General features: G+C 49.0%; 1 protein-coding gene across 1 annotated transcript in view; it reads left to right on the top strand.

Annotated features, from left to right (window-relative positions):
* GPAM (glycerol-3-phosphate acyltransferase, mitochondrial) overlaps window positions 1-19,149 on the top strand; it is a 29,157-nt gene extending 10,008 nt beyond the window's left edge. Inside the window, exons 6-21 of the mRNA XM_078599416.1 lie at window positions 830-929; window positions 2,994-3,130; window positions 3,650-3,746; window positions 4,982-5,194; window positions 5,579-5,692; window positions 6,375-6,454; window positions 6,848-6,963; window positions 7,905-7,975; window positions 8,815-9,109; window positions 10,574-10,722; window positions 11,368-11,445; window positions 11,869-12,015; window positions 12,657-12,777; window positions 13,563-13,631; window positions 13,755-13,813; window positions 15,516-19,149. Coding sequence (XP_078455542.1) covers window positions 830-929; window positions 2,994-3,130; window positions 3,650-3,746; window positions 4,982-5,194; window positions 5,579-5,692; window positions 6,375-6,454; window positions 6,848-6,963; window positions 7,905-7,975; window positions 8,815-9,109; window positions 10,574-10,722; window positions 11,368-11,445; window positions 11,869-12,015; window positions 12,657-12,777; window positions 13,563-13,631; window positions 13,755-13,813; window positions 15,516-15,629 — 1,960 coding nt within the window. The 3' untranslated portion in view covers window positions 15,630-19,149. The remainder of the gene's footprint in view (window positions 1-829; window positions 930-2,993; window positions 3,131-3,649; window positions 3,747-4,981; window positions 5,195-5,578; window positions 5,693-6,374; window positions 6,455-6,847; window positions 6,964-7,904; window positions 7,976-8,814; window positions 9,110-10,573; window positions 10,723-11,367; window positions 11,446-11,868; window positions 12,016-12,656; window positions 12,778-13,562; window positions 13,632-13,754; window positions 13,814-15,515) is intronic.
* Window positions 19,150-20,130: the final 981 nt, after the last annotated feature.

The following is a 20,130-nucleotide window of genomic DNA, read 5'->3' as shown; positions in this document are numbered from 1 at the left end:
TCAGCTAACTACACTCAACTTAATCATGGGGGGGGCGGCTGTATTTGAACCCAGGATCATAGCATTGCCAGCTCAGTCTTCTGATATCACATTGGCCCTCTGAGCCACCAAAGCACTGCCAGTTTCAAAAAAACATTTACTTACCCTTCTGTTTGTTGGAATGTCAATAGGTCAACTGTTATGGCCTTGCTTAGTTTGAACTTCAGCCTCTCGATTCTTTGTTTAATTACAACCTTGGCATCCAGTTCATGTGGGGCAGGGTCTATCAATACAAGCTCACCATCCTAAACAACAGCCCTTTTGACAAACCACCGTCGTTAGATTTATTATTTTATTTTATTATGGTTTATTTTTATTATTTTATTACTTCCCTTCTACGTGACTTTACCGAAAGAACCAAGAAGATGAACACCGTCGTTAGATGAAGGTCTCTACACCCTGTCGGCCATGAAGGTTGTTTGACACTACTTCAGCTTGCTGTGAACAGCACAGTTTGGTAAAAGGACCGGTCCAGAGCGAACTGATGTTAACACAGCAGACAAGTATCGAACCCAGATCGCCAGTTTCATAGCTTGGTGCACGAACTGCTTCACCCCTACTCTACCCCACGACCCAACGTCAAGAGTACAAACAGGCCATTGTCTGCGCATCTAGAAGAGTGTCTGCAATTACAAAGAACGCATTAAACGAATCTGATAGTCTCAATGATCGTGGGCAGCCGGGGTATTTTATATTCGCTGATGTTGAACTAAGCAGATGGGTGAAGCGTCCCGCCCTGTGGATGGGGTGATGCGATGACTTCTCGCGTGTGAACAACTTGCGCCTGCAGGCTCGCCGGCTGGGTGCTCCTCCGACTCTTCAACAGCTTCTTCCGCAGTGTGCTGGTGCACCGCGGCCAGCTGGAGATGGTGCGCCAGGCGGCTGCCGAGGTAACCGCTCGCTCGTTCTGTCGCCGCGCTCGCTCGCTTTGCCAATGCCTCCTTTCACCCCTCTCAGTTTTGTATCCCGCGGCACAGCGGAGAGAGTAGCCTGGGGGAATGCCAACGTCTCTAACAAACACTTAATCCCCCGACGCCACAAAAGAACCTCCCAGTTTCATTTTACCCCGCAAACAGTGGCCGACATTGAAATGCGTCGGAACGTTGCACGGCAGACGCGGATGACTCTTCCGTGAATGGACAATTAAGAAATGGCCCGCAGAGCAACGCCGTTCACCAATCTCAAACCGTGGACCACCTCGTAAACGCCACTGCCCACTTAGGTTGTTCGTTCGACAGCATTTCAGATATTCACCAGGCTGCTCCGGGCTCCCAAATTTGGCAAATATCGACAACTAAAAATATCACGTTTTTATTTTACCAGCTATGGCCCACTAAGCTGTACAGCGCTCTTTCAGAAACGACCTGGCCACAAATGATAGCCCGGTGAAGTGGCTTATGTGGATATTTATAGCAGCCAAATATTACCTGCAAATTAACCAATTGGGTCTATACATAGCAATAGTCGCTCGCTACTCGCAAACGAATGCCTCATTTCACCCATGTAAATGAAACTATCCTGGGCCATTGAGTTGTCACCTGGTTAAACAAATATAAAGTTGAAACTTTATTCCTGAATCCCTCCTGGTTCACTCTTCAACCTCCGTATGAACACACAAACGTGACTAACTGACTCCCTAGCGCGAGGTGCCAATGAGAGGAAGCCACCCTGGAGTTGTTCCGACTGTTCCTGACTATATATGCACCTGAGGACGGTACGCTCCCACGGACTGTACATGCCTGCTACGGTGGCTGGGAGTTCTTGTTGTGGCCGTATTACGGGCACGTCACGATGACTGGACGAAATGTGAAACTTTGATGGGTGTTTTTTTTCTCCCTCGGAATATAAACAATCGTACAAGCTCCAGCACAAGATAGTGCTGGCTTTGTGTGTTTGTACATTTGTTGATTTAAGCTTGTTATGAAATAATAATGATGATTATGATTAATATTATCATAAGCCATGATTTATTCACTGCGGTCGCCATCCCTCGCGATGCAGAGGTACAACGATGCATCTCGCAGCTGACCATGAGCTGAATTCACCATTGTGGATGGAAATGATGTTCATTTCAGATTTTGCTGATAATGATGGTGTCTTTAGTCGTAACTATAAATGGATATGAACTAAATTAACTCTCCAGAATAGCTTCATGAATAAGGCTGCAAAGCGAGGCTCAGGATAAATATAAGCCAAAGCAAAAGTCACGAAATAATTGATCCAGGAAAGCCTCGCTGACAATACAGATGCTGTTTCAGTATGGTCTCGCAACAGCATGCTGGGATTAGCTCTATTTGAAGGAATGTATTGCTTTGTACAGAAGGAGACTCGATTACTGAGTGAAAACTCTCTACAAAAAACGAGGAGATAATACTCCAGATGTTCCTGAACCCACGTTTTCCGTACTGCTATTTTATTACCACATTGCATCCCCCATGCATGTTTGGTAGTTATAACAGTCCGTGATATCCACCAACTCTTGCCTCTATAGTGCTGAATCACAGTTGTGTGCACCTACAGTTATAAATCGGTGTGGCTCAATTCCCACTGAGGGGGGGAGGGGTAAATAAAGTCGGTACCATTTTGTAGTAAATAAACAGTGGTGTGCCTTGTGGATAGACTGTCCCCCACCATAGTAATGTGGAATTTCCACCACTAGGCTTCCACAGAAGTGTTGGTCGATATTCATTTTGCGCAGGAAACCACTTTTGTTATCTTTCGGAAACAAAACCAAAATGAAGTAAAACCTCTCAAAGCTGGACTCATCGGGTGTTGCCAGAAAGCAAAACGAATGTTTAGGTTAAAACACTTAATCCGGAACACTTTTTACGAGTTAGAGACAATAAAATACCAAAAACGACAGATTTCAAGATGGTTTGCCCAAAACACAAAAAATTGGCTGTAAAGAATAATTCGAAATAATAGGTTATTTGTCTCTTGTGTTTGTTAAACAGGGACGTGTGCCTCTGGTCTTCCTACCCGTGCACAAGTCTCACGTGGACTACCTACTCCTCACCTTCATCCTCTTCTGCCACGACCTGCAGGCGCCCTACATCGTGTCCGGAGACAACCTCAACCTGCCCATCGTCGGGTGGGTGGGGTGGGTGCGGTGGGTTGGTGGGATAGGGTACAGTGGGGTGGATGGGGGTGGGTAGGTCGGGTACGATGGGTGGCGTGGGGTCGGTGGGGTGGGTGAGCTGAAAAATAGCTTCAAAGCTCTTCAGATTCCTCCAGTATAAATAATTATTCTGGGTGGGGTGCAGGCGTACGACAATGTCACTAGAAGGGATGATGGCCGGTGGTCGAGATCAATAACGGGATGGCAGCCACAGGAGGGTACTCTCCCTGAGGAATTTCACCATGGAGATGAAGCAATGACATGAACTCGTGTGTGGCAGCGAGATAGACTGTGGCGTCGAAGCACTGCGAGAGATGGCATTGGGATTAGGGCAGCCTTCATCCAGCAATGGATCCAACCGTGGCTGATGATAGTGATTGTGCTGCGCAAACTTCTGACATTAAAAACAAGACACGCTGGTTTCATTGGGGCTTCCGAAATCCGGTTGCACCACGTGCTCAATCACGTTGTGCGGCGGTCCTTCTGTCTCAGGCGTCTCATCCGAAACCTGGGTGGGTTTTTCATCAAGAGGAGGATGGATGAAGAGGCCGGCCGCAAAGACCTCCTCTACCGTTCCCTCCTGCACACGGTACGTCCTCTCTCCTGAAGGCCACAGGAATCAATCTCACTGCAGAAATCCCTTGTGGCAGTACGGCAACGGATTCTCGAATACGTCGGTGTACAGCTTTGTTTTGCCCGACTTTTTTTCAGTTTTGTTAGTTTTGTTGATTTGTTTATTTGCCTTTTTCCACAATTAAGACATGTTTTTCCAAATTGAAACAAAAAAATATCCATGTACTCGCCTAGAACCACGGAACCCTTCGTGTTAGAGAGCGGCCGCAGAAGCGGATATCGCAGAGCGGCCGCAGAAGCGGATATCGCAGAACTATCTCCGACTCCTTCGTGTGATTTCTTGTACACACAATACGAGGCGGCGCATTTCTGCCTGCCCTAATACGGTGAGTAGTGTGGCTCGTCGCATGAGGTGGAATTTACCTCCATTACGTTAAGAACCCATTCAAATGCGATGATGTAAATGTGTTTATGGTGTGTAATCATTGATGACAAGGCTGATATAATCTGTTCACAAAGCTTGAGAACCCAGCTCAATCACAGGCGACTGCATGAATTCAAACCCCAGGATCTCTACGCCGCTAGCTCAGTGGCCCGACTTCTGCGCCACCTTGACCACCTCTCGTTCATCACAGCTTTAAGCGGCAGCGACCGTGCGGCTAACGTGACCTCACAACGTCACGCTGTTCCGCCCCGTGTGCATTTGTCCGTCCGTTCACCCGGACGTTCGGGTCATAGTTTCGATTATTTAGATGAATTGGCTACGAAAATTTCCACGTGATAAGCCGATTCGTGGAGCTATCATTTGTGCTCAGGTCACTTCTAAAAACGAAGCGAATAGCTCGGTGGACTTAACCTAGTAATTCGTTTTATTTGTATATTTTTGTTAGTGATTTGCTTACCTTTCCTATACTTTTCACTCCATCCAACCGTGTTTGTATGAGTTATACTCTTTGGTTCTTTCGGTAAAGTCACGTAGGTATAAAATAAATTAAATCACGACGTTTCGGGCGCAACACAAGCGTCTGTCATCAGGTGGGACAACCCCAGCAAGAAACAATTGCTGAAGTGGGCAAAAGGGCTGCTGTAACAAGAGGCTATATAGACGAGAGAGATTTGTATAAGTTGTTACATTCTTGCCCACCGATTGGACGTCTGTGAAAAAAGACCTCCACGGTTCATCCGGATTCCTCCAGTCGCCTAAATGTATATTCCCGATTCTGACGATTCTGACGCCGGTCGTGTCCCCAGTACGTGGAGGAGCTGGTGCGGCAGGGCCAGTGGCTGGAGGTGTTTGTGGAGGGCACGAGGTCGCGCAGTGGCCGGGCGGGCACGGCGCGCTCCGGGCTGCTCTCCGTGCTGGTGGACGCGGTGAACGAGGGCGCCGTGCCGGACGCGCTCATCGTCCCGGTCGGCATCGCCTACGACCGCGCCCTCGAGGGCAACTTCAACCGCGAGCAGCTGGTACAAAAGACAAAGTTCCCCCCCCCCCCCCACCACCGTGTAGCCTTTAATGGACTCGGGGCAAGTGCCGTTAGCGAGCACCAAAAAAATGCCGGTGCGGCACACAAGGGGGGTGGGTGGGTGGCCAGCACCACGCCTGGCCGCCTTTGTCTCCCGACTGGCGACGTTTACGCACAGTGCCACATACTCATTTGAGGGTGAGACGACTTAGGGGATGCTCAGGACCGGTTCACGGTGTTGGCCGTGAGCGGGAATCGAACGCTCGCATCCACAGTGCTGGAATGCAGACCACGTGCATAGCCACGGCTTTACACTCAGCTGCACAGAACCAGAGCGCGACAGTGGTGTTTGACGTGTGTTTTGTTGTTGTTTCCGTGCCCTCAGGGCCAGCCCAAGAAGAGCGAGAGTTTGCTGGGCATCTTGGGTGGAGCCCTGCGCATGCTGTGGAAGAACTACGGCTACGTGCGCGTGGACTTTGCGCAGCCCTACTCGCTCAAGGTGTGTGGCTCTTGCGGTGCTCGGCGGTAATCCAACAGTGGCACCGGTGTTGGGGCGAGCGAGTCTCACTAACCACGTCCCAGGATCACTATGCGACGTTTGGAATTGTGTGTGATTCCTTAACGGTACGTGTGCTACTCATGCCACACAAATTTTTTTTTTATATATATAAGGTCACGGGCAACCAATGGAAGCCTCCGTAACACGTAATGGCATTTCATTATGTTTGTCGTTATCGTTATAATCATCGTGACGCGGCACGGCGGTGAAGCGCGGTTGTCGCTTGTTGCAGAGGTTCAGCGTTGGGATCCATCGGCCGCCCGAATTAATATTTGCGAGTGTATTAACCGTACAAATGCTAATCGCCGTATGCTTCGCAGCGGACGTACAAGATCCCTTGATGTCACTCGTAAGAGAGTCGGCCATTGTGTAACAGCGTCAAGGGTCCGAATTTTTGTCAAATTGGAAACTCTTCCCGCAGATTTACTCCGTTGGAATCTCCACAACATTTTTCGCTCCCAACTGAGCATTATTTGGCAGGATCCTTCTGAATGAGAGTCATGAGACTCACTGTGGCTTTCCTGGGTCAACAAACAATACAAAAGGTTTTCTACATCTATAGTATCATTGATAATCTAATTGTACCACGTAATTGATGCATTGTTTTGTGTTTTTCCTCTAGGAGTACATGCAGACGATCAACTCGATTGATATCGCTGCATCTCGGCCTCACAAGCTGCTGCCATCCATCCTCAACAACAGGTGCAGTTTATTTACCTAAGCTGTAGTCATGGAAGTATTGCTCACTGGCCAGGTTACCATGTGGCTCTTACACGAGGCACCACGTTGGACAGTCAACTCTGTTATCAGGGGTAGACCGGAGAAAACAAAAAGCACTGATAATGTGAAACGTACGTAAATTAGACTTCATAACCATACTTCAGTTTTCAAGTTCTTTTAGGTTTAACCAGGTGTGACATCTCAAAAGACCAGGATAGAGTCTCAATTGCCATAGTAACTTGGGGCAATTAGTCTGCCAGCAGAGGGTGATAGTTGCTCTGTATGAACCCAAACAAGTAATTTGCGGGTAGTTTTTGAACGTACATTTCAACCTCCGCTGCGTTTCGTTTTGCTCTCTCTCCTTGTTGGACGCAGTTCCTCGGGCGTGCGCGGTTCACCGTTTTCCACGTCGCCTCCCCGACGCCCCGCTCCGGACGTCAACGCCGTGCACAGAGCAAACGTCGCCAACCTTGCGAGCCACGCCCTCTACAGTGAGTGGGATCCCGCACGCTTGCGAGGAACGCGCACGGACACGCGCGCAAATCCATGTTGTTGTTCATCCAACGCTTACCGCCGCACGAGAGCCGTAATGAGTCGTGTTGCGCATTTCATAAACTGTTGGTGAAAGCGGGGAGCCATCGCGACATTGCCACTCAGGAAAGTACGACAATGGATTCTGCTGCACTGCCCTCTGCTGCGAAGGTTGCCCTGCAGCAGCAGCCTACAGCGCCTGTTTCTGTGTCCTGGTGGTCGTCTGTCAAAGCACTAATCCAGGCTCCCAAACTGGCTTATCTTCCGAGATGTGGCGGAGATCAAGGTGCATTCTGGCCCATGTGGTCACATGGGTTTAAAAAGAAGTGTGAATCCCAAACAACACAAATATGTTTTCTTGTCGAATGGCAACGCGTAAAGAGTTGATGCATGAGCCCAATTCGTCTGCCTGAATTGTAGACGGTGTGACTCGTAACAGCACTGTGAATCGAGTTATGTTGGTGTTCGTGACAGGGTGAAGGCCCCCCTCTCTCGTTTTACCCCCTGTTAATCGTGTCTCGAGGTGCCTCTTCAAAAGCATGAAACAGATTTGGTTGCATGTGGATGCTCTATAAATTCAAAGCGTAATGGAATTGTGTTGGCAAAGGGACTTTATTCTGGTTGCTCGCAAGTCTCTCCGACCATGGAATCACTTTGCGGTACTGTACTTGGGAGGAAAAAAATCAAATGTCGGTTCTCCGGGAGGAAAAACATTGACGGCAGAGCTTGCCCAAGTTTTACCGAGCCCTATTAGCCAACAAACTGCTCTAGTTTTGTGTGTAAGCCCGTCGTGATTGCCTTAAATCTGCTTACCAGCTTGCGAGGTTGGGCAGAAGTTCATCACAGGAATTAACGTTAACCCCGTGTCCTTGCTCGCGTTATATCGCGTGTTCCTTCTCAGCTGCTGTGCGATGCTCCGCCATCATGTCCACGAACATCGTGGCGTGCCTGCTCCTGTACAAGCACAGGCAGGTGAGCGAACATTTGCTGGTCCTGTCAACGTTGCTTGTGTGTGTTTCGCACCAGGCATCTTTTTTGTTGTTGTTATGAACCATTTAAAAAAATTCAAACATGGTCATTAATGGAAAAAAATTGGAACATAGGTTTTACGAAGAAATGTGTGAAGATGCATCCTTGGCATTACATGGAGAGAGGGTGGGAATGCATGGATTACACATGCAGGCGAAAATGACATTATTCCAATGATGTTTTGTTTTAAGCTAGTGGGCTTGGGCAGGACACGTGATATGGCTCTGGCGGCCGAGACTAAGGGCAGAGCGGCAGGCAAACGAGGGTTGGGATGCACCCAAGAGGATGTCCACTGTGAAGACGAAGCAAAGCGAGGTGCATCAGAATCTTTAATTTGACTGAAGGAGGAATCCGATGAGCCATGAAGCTGTCTTTTACAGATGTCCAGTGGGCAGGTCAGCAAGCATGAGAGGCCTTTGTCTAGCAGTGGAATGATCATTGCTGACTATTAATTCATTAATAAATGTTATTTAAATTATATTACAAACACTTAATTTCTTAAACTGAAAATTTGCAGAAGTTTATTTCCCCCCAAAAATAGATGAATAATGCCTAATAAATAGACAATTTATTTATGCATTCAACCGTGGCAGCAGTGCTATAGTGGTTCGTCCAGTGCTTCAGGGCTATTTGCCATCGGCTTCCAAAGACAAACGTACGTTGGAAGAAAGCGTGACATGTTTTTTTTCTTAACACAAACCAATGAAGGCTGGCACGCACACCACGAGGGTGGGTGGCCAACATCCACATCGGCCGCCTTTGTCTCCCGGGATGCCTCTCAGGGCGTGAGCCAGGCCTGCCTGGTGGAGGACTTCTCCTGGCTAAAGGAGCTCGTCCTGTCGCGCCACTACGACATCGGCTTCTCGGGCCGCTCGGAGGACGCGGTGACGCACGCCCTGGGCCTGCTGAGCGACGGCGTCACGAGGGCGAGCGAGCCGGGCGCCGGCGGCGCTGAGCGCGATGACGCCGACAGGGCCGCGCTGCCCGTCCGCCCGCTGACGCACGTGCCCGCCGTCTTCGAGATGTCCTACTACGCCAGCGGGCTGCTGCCCGTCTTCGGCCCGGAGGCCGTCGTAGGTACGGATCCCACACGCACACGGGGGACTAAACTCAACTATAAACGATGTTTTATTTTACCAGATAAGGCCCCGCTGAGCTATATAGCTTTTTTTGTCAGAAACGACCTGGCCACAAATGATAGCCCCACGAAGTGGATTGTTACGTGGTACTTTATAGCAGCCGGATACTCTAAACGCATGTTAATTCTAAACGTGGAGCGTAAAACACGAGGACCCGGAGAACAATCCACGCGACCACGGGGAGAATATGCAAACGCCAAATAAACTGGCGTCGGGGTCAGGATCAAACTCACGACCTCCTGTATACCGGGCGAGGTAGTTAACATCTCGCCACCAGGGCGGGGCACACGATGACAAACGGGGACACCACGTTCGCAAGCTTGGGCTGTGTACGAGCGCTGCACTCGCACGCAAACAGCGTTTGACGTTTATGGGAGGCTAGGTTGTGAGTGGCTTGTGGTGGCGGGGTGTGGCGTGGGGTCGGTGTCAGAGTGAGCTTGCACTGCCGAGTTTCTTGGTTTGATTGCACGAATTCGGGTAGCCAATCGGGGTTAAACCGTTCCCAAATTCCTGCACCGCCAGCTGGTCTGCTACTTAAACTCCACCTTGGCGATGAACGGTGGAACGAACTCATCAGCATGAAGAGACGATCGTCATGTTTTTAGTGAGAATGAACGTTGGCAAATGCATGAACAGCTCCTATACAAGTCCTTTACACGAAGAAAGATGACCAGATAACAATGGAAATGCCCCCTCCCGCCATCCCTTAAATGTGAGAGTAAAGCAACAAAACAGAACAAATCCAATCGGCCTCATTGTCCCGCTACCCTGCCCCACCTTGCACCCCATCCCACCCACCCGGGCTGCTGCTCACTCGGAGCGCAGGTGAGAGAGATGGCCTCAGCGCCCCAATTCATCATCACGCCTGATGGCGAGCCGGAGCCACACACAGACACTGCTCAGCGGGGGACGGGGGCTCCAGAGGCCTTGCTCCTCGACGTAGTGCCACCCAGAAAGGTGCCCCCCCCCACCCACCATATCTTTAAGTTACTTGATCCAGGGCTCCCCCCCCCCCCCCCCGTGCAACAACTGCCCCCTCCCCCCACTTTAAGATGGCAGTGGGGCATGTGCGTGAGTGCACGTGCGGTAGCGTGGGTGGTCGGTGCACTTTGCAACGAACCTGACGTCCCAAGTTCCAATCCTGGCCACAGCTAACATCAATGGTGGTATCTGCACCAGTCCAGAGCCTTCTGTAGGTCAACTCGGCCATAAATTAGTACTTGGTACAGTGTCTCAAACATCAGCACTGGGGGAGACGAAGGTGGTAGGGCGTGGTGCTGACCACACCATCCTCTTGTACTCCGTGCTATCCTTTGACACCGCAGCTGTCTACGTACGATGCAAAAGAAGTTCAACATACATACGTGTGGTTGCGGGGGGGGATTGTTGTGTTTGCGTGCAGCGTGCGCTATGAACGCCGCGGCCCAGCTGAGGCTGGCGGACGTGGCAATGGGCCACACGCCGAGCGAGGTGAGCGTGGACCACGGCGCCCTGCTGCTCAAGACCACGCAGCTCGCCTCGCTGCTGCTGCTCGAGCTCAACCTCTTGCCGGTAGGATGATCGTAGTGGTGGCGGTGGTGTATGGGGAGCGTCGGCGGCGAATCGGGATCGGTGGCATATGGGGGACGGTGTTGGTGGGGAGCGGTAGTGTAGCGGTTAGCGTGCTGCGCTACGAGCCTCACGACCCGAGTTCGACTCCCGCTCACGGCCAACACCAGTGACGATTATCTGAACCGGTCCTGGGCCTCCCCGAGGTCGACTGAGCCTGGTGTGGTGCTTAACAACATCACCACTACGGATACAAAGGCGGCTAGGCATAGTGCTGGCTAACAGCACTTGCCCCAACAGTCTGTTGAGTCTATACGGAGGATCTTTGTCTCTGGTAGAGTTATTAGAGGCGGTGATGAAGGTGGTGAATATTGTTTAAAACGTGGTTTTGCAATTTGTGAAGGTGACGTAGGTCGTAAAAGCATCTGTGGTGGTGAAATGTCGTGGATTTGGTTGTGGCAGTGAACGTAGTGATGGGATTTGTGAAGGTATTGGAGGTTGTACAGGTGGTGGATTTCAGTTGTGAAGATTTGATGGTTGAAAAAGGTGATGGTGGAGGTTTTGAAGGAAGTGGCTGTGTTTGGTGAAGTTAGCGGAAGGTGAACATTTGTATAAATAATTTTAAATGGCATTTCTCATCTTTTACAGCCCTGCCACAGTGTGGAGCAGACTTGCTTCGAGACCGTTCAGAAGTTTATTGACCGCGGGAAGTTCACGTGTACCGAGGTGGGTCCTGCCCAGCTCCTCTTCGCTGGACCCGCGCTCCAACAAACCCCTCCGCTACCCGTGAACCCCATGCGTGGGCTACTGTGCTGCGGGAGGAGCTGCCACAAAGACTATATCATAGCCAACTCAGAACTTTAAAACTCCACCTACAAAGTAAATTTCAAAAGCTTATCGGAAAATAAATCAAAGACAACACCAGTAAGTTTGTTCGGGACAATTAAAGTTCCGTTTAAAACCTTTATTTAAAATACTTCAAGGATACATTTTCGAGATATAATTTCAGTACAATTTTGCAGCCTTCATAGGTGGCCTTCGCTCACAGCACTTGCCCCAAAAGATCTGTTCAAGCCAATGGGGGGATCTTTGTTGTGTGCCAATATGTGCGTGCGCGTGCGTGCCCCGGCGGGATCGGCACCATCGCAGGACGACGAGGACGAGGTGGCAGGCAAGCAGCCGAAGCGGTGCCACCGTGCGTCGGGAGGCATGTCACCCACGCTGGCGCCGTGGAGCAGCGACCAGGGCAGCGACGGCAACGGCGAGGAGGGCTCCGTGTGCGGCCGCCAGCTCAAGGTGCAAGAACGCTGCCAACGCAGCATCCTCCAACAGCAGTGGTTCTAAATTATTGTTTGGCTACTGTACTTAAGTTGAATTTTGTTTCAGCCAAGTTACTCCCGTCTATAATTGAGGGGTTTTTTTTTTTGGGGTTAGATCTCGTAAATATATAAATATGTCGTTAAACCCGCCACCACCCGACACAGCCAATTAGTAAGGTTTGTCACGTGAACAGAACGGAATTATAAATCGTGTTAATTGGCACTGTGCTCAATGCGCTGGTTGACCATTACGCACGTGTCTGTATTGAAGGTTTCCCAGAATTGGGCACAGAACCACACGCTCTGTACACTGTTGTATTGTCGGTCTCCAAGTTGCTCTCCCCTTCCCGTGGCAGCGCAGGATCAGGTTTCGACTCCCGGCCTCGGCTAACATCGCTGCCAAATGTGAACTGGTCCCGAGTCTCCGCTAGATTGACTGCCTTAATTCAGTACCAAATGCAGTGTGTAAATATGGACACTGCGAAGACAAACTGAGGCCGGGCATAGTTCTGGCCACACCACCTCCTCGTACCACCATGGTGGCCTTAATAGGTACTCGTTCAAAGCACTTGCCCCAACAGCCAATGTAGGCTAAACGGGGAATCTTTGTCTTTGCAGCTTCTGGTGCCTTCGGAGACGCTCGACTGGATGATTTTCTTGCAGCGAATCCTTGGCCCTGTCATCGAGGCCTACAGCTCGGTGGCCATTTTCCTGCACGGCCTGACAGAGCCCCTACCCGGTACTGTTGTCTTCATAATCCCTCACTGTGCTGATTTGACCATCGTCATCATCGGCACCAGTCCATTCCATCCGTCATCATCATCATCAACAAATAGAACTTGCTGTCATATAGATTTCTATAACGCCTTAGTCCAAGGCACTTTACAATAAGTATAACATCGTACGTGAAGATAGTGGTTAGAATAAAGAGTGGGGGAATTAAAAGTGGTGTTGTAGTTATGGTAACAGAAGGACAACTGGAAGTGGTTAAGGAGGGGGTAGGCCTGGTCCTAGCTAGCGGGCAGAGAGTCGCAGTAGGATGGGCAAGGGAGAATAGAGGGGTTGGCGTAAGGGGGGGGGACAGAAGCGGATGAGGTGAAGATGATTTGTTTTATGTGCAGTGGGAGTTTGCTCCAGTGAAGGGGGGCACGAAGGGATTGGCACCTCGCTGTGGGGGGGAGCACCAGTCGTGCTTTTGGGAAACGTCTCTCGCCACCACTTGAGGTCTCTTGCGATCCGCATTCTCTGCTGCCGAGGGATCTCCCTGTTCAAAACACTGCATTTGTCGTCCAGCTGTTCATTTGCAACAATTTACCAAGTACCCAGATTTTACGTAGTCGAGCGAGAGATTACCGCATATTTTTCCTCCGCTGACGATATCTCTCACGACGGCTGCCGATGCCGATAATAATTTACACTTCTGTAGCGCCTTTCACCCCGATGTCAGAAAGCACCGTAACAAAACACATGCACACACATGCAGGCCTAAAAGCCCACCAACAAAATATTTTCTTTGTTCGCCAGAGAGCGAGCTCATGAAGAAGGCTCACCGCCACCTCCTGGACCGCACAGAGCGGCACGTGGCCGGGTTCGGTGAGTCTCCATCCCTCGGCACGGTTTTGTTGTCGGCGAGGATTCCCGTTCACCGTGAGTGTGCGTCCCCGACTCGCGTAACGCCCTCTCTCTCTCCCCCCACCCCATGTCGTTGCGTTTCAGATGAGAGCGCAACCATGAGTTTGGCAAGGAATGCCGTGACCACGTTCAAGGAGATCGGAGTAAGTGCTTACTGATTACATTGTGTGCCTACATACACGGGGCACGGGAGGAGTTGGCAACCAAAAATAACAAAAAAAGGAATTTTTTTCGAATTCGGTCAAAAAAACTCTCATTTCAAGAGCCGCAACGCATGTGTGAATATGAGACGGTGATCATTAATAGATAACGTCACGAAGCAGTCCTGAAAAAGCCGCAGGTTGCCGACCCCTGTGCATACATCTACAGCCTTTATGTCAATCCAGTGTTACATCGGGGCCTCCTCACTGTGACGTAAAAACGTTAGAACGCGTTCCCGGAAATCACTGTCGTCGTAAATCGGATCGCCGTTAATCGGCACCCTATTTCCCCCCAGGCAGTACAAACATTGCTGGCCGATGTGCTTTTCCTGTTTATTAGCCACATTTAACGGGATTTGATAGGTACAAAAAAAATCCACGAAAACACTCGAGTAACAAAAAGCTCCGCGCAAAGCCACTTCGAAAACCAGACCGACTCGGTTCAAATGTGTTCGGGGTCGTGTCGAAAGATGCGCGTCGTAAATCGAGTTCCTGCGTCGCAAATCGATCCGTGATGGCATCGTTTAAATGTCGTAAATGTGGATCGGTCTTTCGTAAACCGGAACGCCACCTGTACAGTACAGCAATTGCTTTGTCTGCAGTGCCTTTCACTGACCACCACAGCCCCATGAGCACCTGTATGTCTGTGGTTGTCGTCATCCAAGCACTGTCTAGGCTCTAACCTTGCTTGAGCTGTCGAGATCTGATCACATCAGCACATTCCAGGCGATTTGGTCGTAAGCTCTGATTATACAGTCTACACCCCTCCCCGGTGATTCTTGTAAATTGAACGGCGCCCTAAAAAAAGTTAATAAGCAAGATTTTTACTAATAGCCCATGATGGCTTCCTTGGAACACTCCTCCGCCTCTGATCTCTGCACCTGATTGGGTTCCGTGATGACGTTGTCCTGCTGCACTATTTAAGGCTGGACGCAGGTGGATTGCTTCACTCTTCTGACAAATCGTCCGATGATGCTGGATTTAATTACCAGCGAAACGTTGTACTCAAATTGTAAATTTTGTGGATTTACTCTGCAACACACCGGTGGGCTGAAGTAGTAACTAATTGGCGTTTGTTTACGAGACAAATCCCTTACTAATTGGCTGTGTTGGGTGTTGGAGGGTTACGACACGCAATCTAACCCAAAAACCTTTATTATGAATAATATTGGTCGCGAAAGCCTACGTGTTAAACTTCCTTGGAACATTGCAATCCGCGAGTGTACCGTCTACCTGCAGAGGGCCGCACAAAGAACATTACTAGTTCACTCCAGCTTAGTCCACGTAATTGGTCCGTCAACAAAAGCCCGCTTTCTGAACCATAAGATGTTGATGCTTGTTAAGATCCTTTCCCATAACACCCATTTGTCACAATTCATCTTGAAATACAAGAATCGTATTTTTCCAATTGTTGCGATTTTACTTTCATTTGTTCTACATCTCTTGTTGTGATAGTTTCATGCAGTTAAACACAACATTGGCGTGTAATTTCCGTACAATTTGCATAACCTCTCTCTGACCCACGCATGTGATTTGACGCACGCATTGCGAGCTCAGGAATCGCTCATCATCCAACGCGTCGTTTACATGCAACTGCGACACGCCTATTCATTTTATATTTCGCTCTGCGGCAATCGCGAACCAGGTGCTCACCGAGGTGCAGGAGGAGAGCCGAACCTTGCTGAACGTGGCCGAGGGAGTGCGCGCGGGAGCCGGCATGCAGAGGCTGGCCGAGTTCGTGCTGCAGTTCACGCCATGACAGCGCTCGTCAAAGCCCCCGGCCCCCGTTGAGCCAAGCGCCATCGTCTTCTACGGCGCTCCGTCCTCCGCGTCGCTGGCGCGGACGCTCCGCGGCGATGCAAACGTCCCCCCCCCCCCCCCCACTTGCGACGGAGCGACGGTCGATCGCTCGCTGCCGCTCTGGCGTCGCGAGCTGTGGCCACGGACGCGTACGCCGCCGCTCGTCTGCCTTTAATAACAACAAAATAATAATGATAATTCGAGAGAGAGAGGCCACCTTGAGCAGTGAGAGGGGGGGCGCGGGGGTCGAGGTATATAACACCTTGGTCAAAACAGGCAATCTCTCGATTGTAGTTGCTGCCGGCTGCGGCGGTTTCCGAGCGACGGGTGTCTCGGACCAGGTTCCAAGTTTTCGTCGGCGGTATTTGGGTAAATGCAGAAGTGCTTTAATTAATATGCGTTTGCACATCTTCGGCCGTTTTCTTTTGGTTTTTGATAGTGGCTTCCAGACGTGAATGCAATACGCTGTCGAAGATACAATTTGCACTGCTCAGCCACACACGCACAGTAACCGGCGCACCGACACATCGATCCAGCCCACCCTGGCAATTGTGCCTCTCCTCCAAAAGCCATTCAACCAGTTGCAGACAACTTGCCATTACCAACACTGTGTAGGGTACGACCGGGGCTTAATTTCTCGACGAATATTTTTTTTAAGGTTGTTGGTAAATGGGAGCATAGGCCTAGAGACAGAGACGGGACCATAGTCGAGGTTTGACTGGTTTAGGAAGTCAGCTACACACGCTTCATGTGGTCAATCACAGCAGTGACTTGGCGCCATAAGTATGCGTTGTGTATACTTGACGTGATATGCCGGGCGCAGAATTTTTTGTTCGCATCGCCAACCTGGACCGACCTTGTCTGAAATTAAGCCCAGCGTATGACGTGAGTGGTGGGTTTTTGGTTGTGAGATAGGAAGGCAGGTTGTTGGTCAGATAATGTCTGGGGGGGGCCAGGTTCCTCTGTAATATCACTTGGTTCGGCAGTAGTACATGCGTGCCGAACTTTTCCATCACTGCACAGGGCATCTCATGGGAACTGCCGCTCACTTAATCCATAGAATGCCTTCTATTTGAATCGACAGCTATTAAAACAAATCTGCATAGTATTGCAAAGCAATGCACTTCGTGCTGTATGGTGTGGTCGTGTCGTCTCGTTGGAGACCAACACAAACTTGCTTTGTAGCGTGTGTCAAAAAATGCGATCCAACGGTCACCGACGCGTTTTCAAGACGTCGAGGGATGAAGTTAGTGTGTGTACTGTCTTTTGCGTTTAACAGCACATTCTTATTTAGCGATAATTATAACTTTTAATGTTTACAAGTTTTTATTTCTAAAAACACTAAGTTGTAGGTCTTCCAAAGACTTGTCACCGATTGTGATCAATAACCACTTTTGTGTTGAAGCTGCTGCTAAAACTGCCTGGGTTGTTGGTGCTTGCTCTGTGACACGATGGCCTTGTCATTTCTGTGACGCGACTACAAAAAAAATTGCGTTTGATGCATGCGACAGAATAGCATGCTCTGCGAAAATAATATGTAACACTGAGCCCTAACCATAGCATCATAAGTTACAATTATTAACGATACTAACTAATACAAAAATTATCCTCGTAAACCAATAACCAAGTAGGTGTGAATACGAAGTTAATATTTTTGTTTCCTTGTAGGGGAAACAATTGCAGAATTAAAAAAAAAAATAACGTCACTTACAAACAGTGCTTGATGTGGTGTTTGTATGTATGTATGTTGAACTTCTTTCGCACCGTACGTAGCTAAACATGTTCATCGGAGGTGCGGGCGGAGGACAACAAACTAAACACGAAAAGCAGTTCTCAAGAAAGCAGTTTCCAATCTCGATTTAAAAGAGTGCATGGCCCCAGTGGCTTCCTAATATCGGAAGGAAGAGTTGTTGAGCAGCTCGTGTAAGATCGGAGCAACGCTGCCTTAAAGCAGTGTAAACATGCACGTGGTGCTGAAAGTGAAAGAAGTCTCATTTTCTCCAGGGCTTTTAAGAGAAACCCCGTTCCGAGATCACGTTGATGTCTCAATGTGAATTTTTGTTCTTGGAATTTGGTTTATTTTGATTGATCACACGAGGAAAAGCGAGTGGCCAAGTGTGAAGTTGATCGTTGAGCAATAAAGTCAACTACTTTTTTTTACTTTTTATTTTACCAACTAAGGCCCACTGAGCTGTATAACAATTTTTTTCAGTATCAACCTGGCCACAAATAATAGCTCAACGACGAAGTGGCTTATCGTGTGGTAATTTATAGCGGCAAAATGCTCTAAACGCGTGATGTTGATTCTAAATGTGGGGGGGGGGGAAACCGGAGGGGCCGGAGAAAAATCCACGTGACCACGGGGAGTACATGCAACCCACGAACCTCCTGCATGCCAGGCGAGGTAATTAACATCTCACCACCTTGGCCACAGTGTGAAGCCACGAGAAACATCCTGCCACTGATAAAAGTGTATGCATATAGTGGTCCACATTCTTGCCACTCGTATCCGGGAATGCTCATTAATAATGTCTGCAACGTATGATAAAGGATTATAATTGTCCATGAATGTGAAAAAGTTAAGGTCATGTCTATACCCCTTTTGTGTAAATATAGAACGTACATTTTGTGGCACGTTTTTGAAGTGTATTGTATAAAGTGCACGTTTTTTGTGTTGCAGTGTTTCAAATTTGGACGTTTTATTAAGGGCAGTAATCTGCATAATACTTCCCCGCTTTAGACGTTGTCCTTTTATTTTTAATCGTCTCAAACATGAGCCTGAGCGTGTACGCCACCTTACATGTGCATTTAAAAGAACGGGCCACCAAATTAACTACTTCAGATATGCTACTTGTAAAAGCCACTGGACAGTTACGCTGCAAGTTCCTGTGCATGGATTAACCCAGGTGGAGCTCAGCGGCCGTGACACGAATTCATATCTTTGTCCACTTGGTGTGGCGATGTATTTTTTTTTTTATCGAGTGGGGAATGATATAAAGTAGATTTTTTTTTTGAGAGTCTGTGAAGATGAATCTTTCCAAGTTGGTTTCAGATTCTTTCGCAAGATGTCAATATAAGGGGTCCGTTTGTAGGGGGGGGGGGAAGCAGTGATGTTTTTTTGTTTGTTTATGTACGTTTAACTGAAATGCGTGCATTTTTGCGTAAATGTATCGTCGATGGCGCACAACTGTATGATGTCCGACTTGAATACAACAACGATGGTAGTTACAGCAGGCTCGCCTTGCATCGGCAATTAACTCATTTGGTTTGTTCGACTTGTCACAAACTTGCGTGCGGTGTCATCGGCTGGGTGATGCCCCAAAACCGATTCTCTTGAAGTTTGTCGACATAAATAAGCAATGGCAATTGCAGTACTGAACGCGTTCACATGCCTGCTTTTGCGTTTGATAACATACTATACAACTATCAATACAAATAAAGGGCTTGCAGATTCGTAATAAAAAACACATGTTACTCAAGTCAAGTCTCGTGCGTGGATGTGTGCGAATGCCATCGCTGTCCGAATTGTTGATGTTTAACAGTGACGGACATCCAGCCGCATAGACGTGACAACAATGTCATCATCGTCAGCCGTGATCGATCCACATCTGGATGAAGGGCCTCCCTTTGCCACCCTCGTACGCACGGTCCTGCGATGTGATGATCCAAATAGTACCTGCACAGGGGCTGATTTTATCGCTCGCTCTCTCAGGGGTGGATATCCCTTTGGGCACGATCGCTCTTTTGGCTGCCACTACATCAGTCGTCTTGACCACCAGCCATCCCTTCTACCAACTCAACTTGCCCTGCCCGAACCAATTTTCCTTAACGGTTTAGAATGCCTTGAACCGGAATGTTCTCTCATCCACGTGTTGCTCGCACGCGAACTCTGTTTTATCCTCGCAGCAGCGGCTTTTGGCTGGCCATCGAACAAAGACGGTCACTCCATTGGGCGCTTTCAGATGCGCTTCTGCTGTCGTCTGGAACACTCTTCCGATATTAGGAAGCCACTGGAGCTATGCACGATTAAATCTAGACTTAAAACTCAATTATTTTTAGAACTGCTTTTTGGTGTTTAGTTTGTCCTTCCCCCACACCTCTGATTAGCACGGTGGTTGGCTACGGACGGTGCAAAATAATTTCAACATCTGTGTGAATTTCCAAGCACGCACGTGAAATAATTACGTGAGAAACCCGCACGGAGTCTTGTGATTTCTTTGAGCAAGTTGAAAAATTAGCTGAGCTTGGTGGCAATCTGCCGTGATCCAGCATACTGGAGGTCAGGTTTGGTGGATTACATGCAGATTTGAGTAACTCCCAAACCGGCTTGGCAGAAAGGTGGTTACCGTTGCATCATGTGGGTTCGTGAGACCATCTGATATACCCCCCCCCCCCCCACCGTGGGTACTGTAAATAACTCGTTAAGAATACATGGGGGGAAATATTTCAATGCAATGAGC

The sequence above is a fragment of the Lampetra planeri genome, chromosome 12, assembly GCF_965212315.1.
Source record: "Lampetra planeri chromosome 12, kcLamPlan1.2.h2, whole genome shotgun sequence".
Taxonomy (NCBI): Eukaryota; Metazoa; Chordata; class Hyperoartia; order Petromyzontiformes; family Petromyzontidae; genus Lampetra; species Lampetra planeri.
This window is presented reverse-complemented; position numbering and strand designations above follow the sequence as displayed.